Source organism: Phycomyces blakesleeanus (assembly GCF_001638985.1).
Source record: "Phycomyces blakesleeanus NRRL 1555(-) unplaced genomic scaffold PHYBLscaffold_13, whole genome shotgun sequence".
Taxonomy (NCBI): domain Eukaryota; kingdom Fungi; phylum Mucoromycota; class Mucoromycetes; order Mucorales; family Phycomycetaceae; genus Phycomyces; species Phycomyces blakesleeanus.
In genome coordinates, this window is record NW_017265146.1 from 49,471 (window position 1) to 58,461 (window position 8,991).

General features: G+C 37.7%; 3 protein-coding genes across 3 annotated transcripts; 1 reads left to right on the forward strand and 2 right to left on the reverse strand.

The window, feature by feature from the left end:
• Positions 1-825: 825 nt before the first annotated feature.
• PHYBLDRAFT_159099 (hypothetical protein) lies at positions 826-3,191 on the reverse strand. The gene is made up of 3 exons (XM_018433917.1): positions 3,175-3,191; positions 2,670-2,936; positions 826-2,535 (listed from the first exon to the last, which is right to left on the reverse strand). The coding sequence occupies exons 1-3, from the start codon at positions 3,175-3,177 to the stop codon at positions 1,663-1,665; spliced, it is 1,143 nt and encodes a 380-aa protein (XP_018290286.1). The 5' UTR covers positions 3,178-3,191; the 3' UTR covers positions 826-1,662.
• A 1,506-nt stretch (positions 3,192-4,697) lies between these two features.
• PHYBLDRAFT_177688 (hypothetical protein) lies at positions 4,698-5,977 on the forward strand (the record flags this gene model as incomplete). Its single annotated transcript, XM_018437917.1, has 5 exons — positions 4,698-4,796; positions 4,986-5,123; positions 5,220-5,335; positions 5,417-5,519; positions 5,688-5,977. 5 exons carry the CDS (start codon positions 4,698-4,700, stop codon positions 5,751-5,753), a joined length of 522 nt encoding a protein of 173 aa, XP_018290287.1. The 3' UTR covers positions 5,754-5,977.
• Positions 5,978-6,790: 813 nt separating this feature from the next.
• On the reverse strand, positions 6,791-7,061 carry PHYBLDRAFT_146452 (hypothetical protein; the record flags this gene model as incomplete). Its single annotated transcript, XM_018431650.1, has 2 exons — positions 6,791-6,996; positions 7,049-7,061. 2 exons carry the CDS (start codon positions 7,059-7,061, stop codon positions 6,791-6,793), a joined length of 219 nt encoding a protein of 72 aa, XP_018290288.1.
• Positions 7,062-8,991: the final 1,930 nt, after the last annotated feature.

Here is an 8,991-nt window from a genome sequence, read left to right on the forward strand (position 1 = left end):
TTCCACTCTAATGTACTTATTCTCTTCTTGATGATGCCTATTTCTTGTTTTACTGAACTCACCTTCGACAAACTTGTGAATGAGTTTCTGACCAACAGCAGCAAAGATCTCGCTTTGTCTACTCTCAGGACCAAACACATGGTCGAAAGTGAAGAGTTTGTTTAAGGGTACGACATGAACAGACTTCTCTAGAGCTCGTAGACAGTCTCCATTAGCGAGATTAGCAAACCGTGGTTGTGCACGGTCCTTTTCGCTAAGTGTACGGATACGAAGAGCTAAATACACACAAGCACAAGCACAGACACATATGAATAAACGAATATATATATTTAAAAAAAAGGAGTTGTTTTATTGTTATTTTAGAATGGAGATGACAAGGCATTATGTATCTAATATTAATTTCTTAATTTTTTTTTATTAAAATAAAATAATTGTGAGAAGGTTTAGGTTTAAATGACTTGCCTACTTGGACAGCAGCAATCTGGCCTTGACCATCTTTTGCCATCGGATGTTCTTTGGGTCGGCTATTGTAATAAGAAAGAAAGAAGAGGAAGAAGTAGGAGTGGAAGAAGTAGAGGTAAAGGTAAAAGTAGAAGAAGTAGAAAAATAAGATTTTTTTTTTAAAAAAAAAAGAAAAAAAGGAAAAGAAAAGAAGAAACTATATAAAAAATATATATATACACAAACACACGCACACAAAACAAGTTTTTTTTTTTTTTTTTTATTATTTTTATTTTTATTTTTTTATATATATGAAATAAATTTAAACGCTTTCAATTTTTCCCACTACAATTTTTCTTTTCTTCTTTCTTTCTAAATTTCCCTCTCCTCTCCTAGCCTCCTCGCCCCTTATACATCTCCCACTCAGCCTACTCGCTCACTTAATCACTCGACCATTAACCCCACTCACCTATTCACCTATTCACTAACCAACCAATCAACCCACAAACTCATCCCATCATATCCCATGCTGTACCATCGTATCATATTCCCCCCTTTTTCATCAAGGATTCAAATGCCGTTCCAGACACTCAAATACTCTAATTTTGTACATCTTTAAAATACCTACAATACATATTATGTGTATAATTCAAGCTTGATTGATCCCTGTTTTCAAGTATATCAAATGCACACATAGGATCCCATAAGCACATAAACACATAAATATGTAGACATACACATTCATACATACTTGTATCTCTCTCTGTGTGTGTATTCGTATATACACATTTCCCTGAGTAGGTGCATGTGTTTAATAGGTGCGTAATTTGTGTTTGACAAATTGAAACAAAATCACCTCTTCTTAATTCAAATATGGTACACCCAGAAGAAGTCCATTTTCTCTCTGTCTACCATAATTACTTAGCTTTAAATATCTCTTTCCTCATTTTCCTCAAGACCGAATATCCATTCGTCAGATCTCTAGTCTATTAATCTCTTCTTGACTATCCTTTCTTTTGTTTTTGTCTTGTACACACAAATATTTTATAACCATCTGCATATACAAATTAAACTCAAAACAAATACATATAAATTTATAAATTTATATATATAAATATAAATAAATATATATCCAAATATTCAAATTTTAATAAAAAATATAAAATATTTAATTAATGAAGATGAAAGGGTTGTTTTGGGTGGTAATGTGTTCGGACGCATTTAAGCGGAGTGGAGAGTCTCGAGGAACTTGGTGGCAACGTGCTTGGTGCGCTTGGACTTCTTGGCGGGCTGGGCCTTAGAGACCTTGCCAGACTTGCGCTTCAAGTCGGCGACGATCTCGGCACGACGGAGGACCTGAGCGTAGGGGTTGAGGCGGTTCATGACACCCTGGTTGCGGAGAGGGTTCTTCTTCTGGGTGAAGGGACGCTTCTCGTGCTTGTTACCAGCGGGGCGGACAACAGACTGGATTTCATCAGAGTTGATGAGACGGGCAACATCGGGGTTGGTCATGATGTGAGCGGGAAGAACGTAGTCCTTCTTCAAGGTGGCGGGGGTCTCGTAGGTACCGTAGAGGGCATCCAAAAGACCGAAGGCGCTCTTGGTCCAGATGACGAAACGGCCAAGGTGACCACCAGGGGCCAACTGCAACAAGTTCAAGCGACGGACGTTGACAACCTCAACACCGGGCAAGTTGCGGAAAGCCTTGACGATACCGTTGTCCTCGTTGTAGATGACAAGGGGACCGCGACGCTGGCGGTGACGACGGTTACGGAGCTTTCCGACACCAGCACGGAGCTTGCGAGAGTTGGAGACCTTGACAACATCAGCGTAGGCGTTAACAGCCTTCAAGAGAGCGACGGCATCCTTGGTCTTGGTGAGGGTCTCGACATCATCAGCGAGGACGAGGGGAACCTCCTCGATCTTCTCAACACGGTGACCACGGGCCATGACCAACGAAGGAAGAGCAGAGGCAGCCAAAGCAGAGGCAGTGGCGAAACGCTTCTGGTTCAAGTTGGTCTTGATGTGCCACTTGCGCCAGGTCTTGGTAGGAGCGAACATACGACCACCACGGCACATGTTACCGAAAGCAGCCTAATATAACAATAATAATAATAGTATTTCATATACAAAAATGAAAAGAATATTAGAATGTTAAGATTACTTCTTTTTTTTAAAAAAAAATGCCCCCTTTTAATCTAATTACATCAAATTTTCATCTTATTTACCTGACCAGCGCGGTGAGTACCGGAACCGTTGACACGGGGAATACGGGCAACAGCACGACCAGTACCCCAGGACTCGGCGGAAGTCTGGTGACCAGCCTTCTCAGAGACAGCGTAGGGCTGACGCTTGTTCTTGGCCATGTTGGTGTGGACAAAGTTCACAATGTCGGGACGGATGGGGGCCTTGAAGACAGCGGGGAGGGGAAGGGTGGCAGAAGCATCCTTGCCGGTCTTGGAGTAGACGTTGATAACGGGTCTGGCAGCCGCGGACTATAGTAATGTAGAATGATGACAATTCACAAAAAAAATCATACAATTGCATGGTACAGCATGGCACAGAGCATTAAAAAAATGAGACAATAATTTATATAGGTTAATATATATATATATATTTGAGAAAAAAGGTCAATTGGCAGTGTTCTTGGATTGACGAGTAGACGGATGGATAGGATTCGAGTGGGGATGTCTATTTTTCGTATGTATTTCTGTTGTATCTATATGTATTTACCATCTTTAGGATCGATGGGAAAAAAGAGGGTGGACAATACAACGACCAAGACATCTTGCCCTATGGCTTTGTTCAAACCCCGCCAGGTGACTCGTTTCACACCTGGGGTTGGATTCAGGTCGATTTTCATTCATGCCAATTTTATTTCATTCTATTTTATTCTCATTTTTGCCAAGCAATATCTAATTATATATACACACATACATACATATTTATATATCTATAAAGACAAAGAACACAGATACACCAAGAAACAAAGAACAGAAATACTGGACAACTTCTTCTTTTTAATATAATGTCTCGTCCAAGGTCACCGCATGAATTGAGTAAACTGGCTACTTTTCAAGTTGCCAATTCAACACCTATACATCTTTATCTACGCTCAGCCGAACTTCTCATCCGACAAGCAAAAGTGTATCTTGATGAAAACAATCTTGAGCAGGCCTATGTGATGTACATGAAGTACACAAAGTGAGTCCTTGTTAAAAACAAAACAAAATAAATGAACATATTTAAGCTGTCAATTGTTCATTACTGCTCGAGTCTAATACAGTTCTTAAAAGTCTAGGAATGACTGAATTACCAAACCATCCACAATATAATGATCCCAAATACAAAAAAAATAAACGTTCTATTATTCAAGTAAGAAACCAAGTTTATTGTTATATACTTAAATTTGTACATATGCGTGTGTTTGTGCATATTTACTATTTTATTTATTAATGAATAAATGAATTAATGGAATGGAATGTGTGTATTTTTTTTAAAAAAAAAGAATTGTTTAGATGCATTGGACATTTTGGAAAACATCAAGCCAATTCTTCAAGAACAGTACGATGAATATATTAATGAGCAGCATGCTATACAAGAGCAAGAACAAGAGCGAGAACAAGAACGAGAGGAATTAGCGAGCCAAAATCAATACCACACCCGTCAAATACAGCCCCAACCCCAACCTCAATCCTACCACCACCACCACCACCAACAACAACAGCAACAGCAGCAGCAACAGCAACCCACCTCAGATTGGTCACTTCAAGAGGCTCTCAAGGGAGTTCAGGGAGTTGGGTTCACAACATATTATCCATCTGATAGTGTTCATGGCCAAACCATTGACTATCCGCATTCTCTTCAAAGAAATCAAAGTGATGGGTAATTTAAACTACACTCTTATTTTGTGTTAATTTGCGTATACGAATTATAACAAATCTGTTAAATTGGTGTGTGTGTGCGTGTTTTTTTTTTTGGTTTTGTTTTCTAGATTCCATTATCAAGTTAATTCATCTCCATTATTTGTACCAGTGACACACACGCCCTTACCCTCTGCTCCTCCTCTTCCACCAAAAGAGTCTGCGTACGCCCACCAATCCTCTCCTCATCTTTACTCTCACCCACCTACACTTCCACCAAAGGTTCCATTGGAACCCAAAAATGAGCCTATCTTACCACCCAAGATCCCAGACAAACCGACAGAGTCCCATAGTCCGATAGCCTGTACAGAAAGAGGAGAGCCTTTGAGAAAGATGCGGTTACCCCATGTCCTTCAAGAACAATTCCTTTCTCTCGCAAGGCCCAATACTCTCAAAAATATTGAAACCTGTGGAATTCTTGCCGGGAATCTTGTAAGTGCAAATACACGCACATATACGTGTATATATATATGTATATATGTATGTATGTATGTATGTATGTATGTATGTATGTATGTTTGTCGGTATGGGTGTTTTCATTATATTGTGTACACTTTGACTCGCTCTTTTATTTCCTTATTCTTCTCCTTTTTCATGATTTTCTTGTATTTTTATTTGTAGAAAAATAATGTCCTGACAATCACGACGTTAATTCTACCAAAGCAGACGGGTACCTCAGATACTTGTTCTACTGAAAACGAAGAAGATCTTTTTGAATTTCAAAATAAGCATGACTTGTTAACCTTTGGTTGGATCCATGCAAGTATTTCCATTTCTTCTTTTGTTTATTTGCATTCATAAAACAAAGATGAAGTATGTGTATAGATATAGATATACTAAAGTCTCTTTTTTTAGACCCACCCAACTCAATCCTGTTTCTTAAGTTCGGTTGATCTACATACTCACTGCTCTTATCAACTGATGCTCCCTGAAGCAATTGCCATTGTGTGCTCACCAAGCCAAACACCAAAGTAAGAGTTTGTTGAAGGAATTCATTTATTAATATATCTTGACTTTCTTCTTTTTCTTTTTGTGCGTGGGTACTTGATCAGTTTTGGTATCTTTCGGTTGACAGATCCACCAGGATTGGATATAATTAGTACCTGTAGAGCTGAGCGTGCATTTCACACTCATCCAGATAAGCCTATTTATACCGTAAGTATTTCTATTTTCTCTATTTGTTTTACACCAATCTGTGTGTGTGAGTTCGTGAGTGAGTTTGTGTGCATTTGTGTGGGTGTGGTTGTAGGTTATTCATTACTCATTACTAAACTAATTGTTATGTATGTGTATATATGTGTATTTTTGTACTGATAAAAAAAGGATGCAAGTGATACAGGATTCATTGAGATGATCAATTTTGATGTCAATGTAGTAGATTTACGCTAACAAGGGCCAAAGATGAAGAAGCCAAAAAAATTGCAACCACATACTTACACATCCACAAATTAAATACCAATATACACATAGACAGACACAGCCATAGCCATAGCTGTGTATGCATATATGTTTGTATATGTAATGGATCTTCATTGATGTGGTTTGTGTGCCAATATATCCATGGATTTCTTAATCATCTTGGCCATAGAATGAAATGATTCAATACGCTCCATATCTCCTACTGTTTTGCGTACGTCTGAGATGTCCAGATTTGCAGTATCTACATCATTAGCCAGTGCAGTAAGATTGTTCTTTTCCTGGACTATTCTAGGAACCCTCCGATGGATATGATCTGATACTCGAAACAGTCCTAGTGAACAATCATTCAAGGCCAATTTGAGAGTGTTCACAACTCCCTCTGTCACTTTTTTTTTGTCATAAAAAGAAACCAAAACCACATATACATACACATGAGTTTATTATTATTATTATTATTATTTCTTGTAGCTTTGATATCTTTTATTACCTTTTGAGACCCGTTCTTGCACACGTTGTTCTTTTTCTTCGGGATCAAGAGAATGTAAGCTGGTGGTTAATCCCGGATGGAGAATTGCGACTGCTCCGTTATTTAGTATACTTAGACTAGTGCTGGATGCTCGTCTTGCATAGGTTGAAAGTTGATCGAATGAGACTTGTGACCATGGTGATGATGGTGGGGGAGGCTCTGTTGAACCGATTGTAGATTGAGATGTAATTGAGGGTGATTGTCGTTTGTGACGAGGAACAAAGATGGAGAGTCCCGAGCCCAATATAGATGGTTTGGTAGGTTCTTCGTTTGTAGATTCCATAAAGTAAAGTAAAATAAAATTAGAGGAAAATGAAGGAAATAAAGAAGGTGACCTGTACACCCATTTTTTTTTTGATAACCGAGGATTACATCATATCAAATAGCATTAATTCAAATTTTGCTTTATTCACTAACGCACAAGTGTGTGAGAGTGTGTGTATGTAAGTTCTTATTTATTACAGTATGGCCATGATTATGATTATAGTTTTGCCATCATTCCATTTTCATTCCATCCTTCATTATCATCAAATAAGCGTTCGAGACCTAAAAACGACTCTGCTAATTTCCATCGTTCTGCTCGTTGTGCTTCAATTGATTGGTCTGACCACAAATCATGGCCACAGAGCTCAGCAACGGCCTGGAGGGGTGACAGTTTTTCCAGATCTTTGGTTAGAGACGAGCTTACTAACAGCAACACAGTAGATGAATTCTGCTAAAATCCAAGACTTTGCTGTACATGCTGTAAACATTAAGTCCAATATAAACAATTGGTTATTAGTAATAGCAATAGTAGAAAAGGGGACAACTCAGGGAAAACTTGAAGATATTGTCCCTACGGACTTTCCTGGGTTTACATTACCCAGATTTTTACTATTTTTACTTTTGCCCCGGGACACTTCTAGGGATATTCTGGCAGAAATGACCGTAAATTAGGGAAAATTCAGCCAGAATATCCCTAGCACAAAAACAATGTCTCTAGCGCCTGAAAGTGATCCGATAAATAGGATAATGTATATTTTTCTCAGGTAATCACTAAACTATCAAAGCTAGTAGCATATACACGCTACAAACTAATCATCTGTCAATGGAGTCTTGATTCATTAAAAAATCAAGGCTCTAAAGTAAAAAACTGATCTTTTCAAGCTCTACACTTTACCATTCCAACAGAATAATATTAGTCGACATAATCTAGCTTATATAAAGTTAAAAGTCTATCTGTGATATGCTTTTTTCTAATGAATCAATCAGTGGCTTAATAAAATAGCAACCTCGGAAAGAGTAAACTGGAACTCTTCCTTGCGTGTATTATCAAAAAAAGCTGTCAGATGAAGGTACTTATAGGTATCTCTATTCTTATGAATGGTATATTGAGTGCCTTTAGAACCCAAATAATAGCTGTATATAGCAGGAGTGATAGTAAGCATGGCGTTTTTCTGTTAAATGAGATAAATGAAGAGGAAAGAAGTATAAATATGATTTTTGTAACGTCCTCAAAAGCGCCCCTTATTTTAACCGGAGACGTGCATTCCGATTCTGGTTTTAAATCTTTTCCATTTTTAGCAGTCATGAAAGTTCCCTACGTTGTCCTGACGCGTGTTGAGTTTTTTGTGCGTGCAACTTGGTCAGAAATAAGAATGAAAAGGTATTGAAGAAGAATTAAAAATGTAATTCTGGTGTACGAGTTCGGGTGGGAAAGGGAATAATAGAAGGCGTTCACATAGTTGCGGTCGACCGATTTTTTTCGTCGGTCGACCGGTTTTTTTTCCCAATTTTAGGCAAAAAAATTACTCCAAAAATGGGCAACAAATTTAAGTGCATCCCCAGCAAAAGACAGGGGATGCACTAAAAATCGCTCCTTTTATAGAATATTTAATCGACGACATCTTTTTAAGCTGACGAGTCTTTGTCTACTTTTTTGCTAAAGTCTTAAAGCACTTAATTATTTACATCATCTGCATATTGCTCTTATTTTTTAGGCATTTCTGATAAAGAAAAGGTTGTTATTAAAAAAATCAGTAAAGTTCATTTTTTGAAGCCTTTGAACTGACTATTATTACTGTTATTCATGTTTGTAAATAGATAGAAAAATAAAAGTTTATTAGGGGGCATTTTAGTAAAATACAAATATTATGTGAAACTAACCTCGAGTGACTCTTGTTTTCAATTTCAGAAGCTACTATAAACAGTAGAGAAAATTAAGGCGGTCGACCGTTAAAAATCGGTCGACCACAACTATGTGAACGCCTAGAGAGAAAGGTGAATATAAGAAAGGTACAGAGTATTTAGAAAGGCGATTGAATGTTCAACTTCACTCGGGACTGTTGAGGACAGAAAAGAACAAAGATGTTAAGGTAGAAGGTGAAGAAGGATATAAGAACACTATCGATTTCGCTCGACACAATCCAAACAGTTAAAACAGCAAGTCATAAGAAGATGAAGTAGAAGCGGAAATAAGAGAAAACTTTTGATTTCACTCGGGACAATCACACAGGTAAAGAAGAACAGGGAGGAGATAAAAGGAAATGAGGATTTTGAACAGGGATATAAGACTTTAATACGATGTATGATTGCTTTCCTACGGGTCAGGTAGAAAGCAATTCAAGGACAGTAATTTTTAAGAAAGAGAGATAACTGATGATATTTATTGTTTGTAAAATAGGTTTCTTATATACCTTTTGT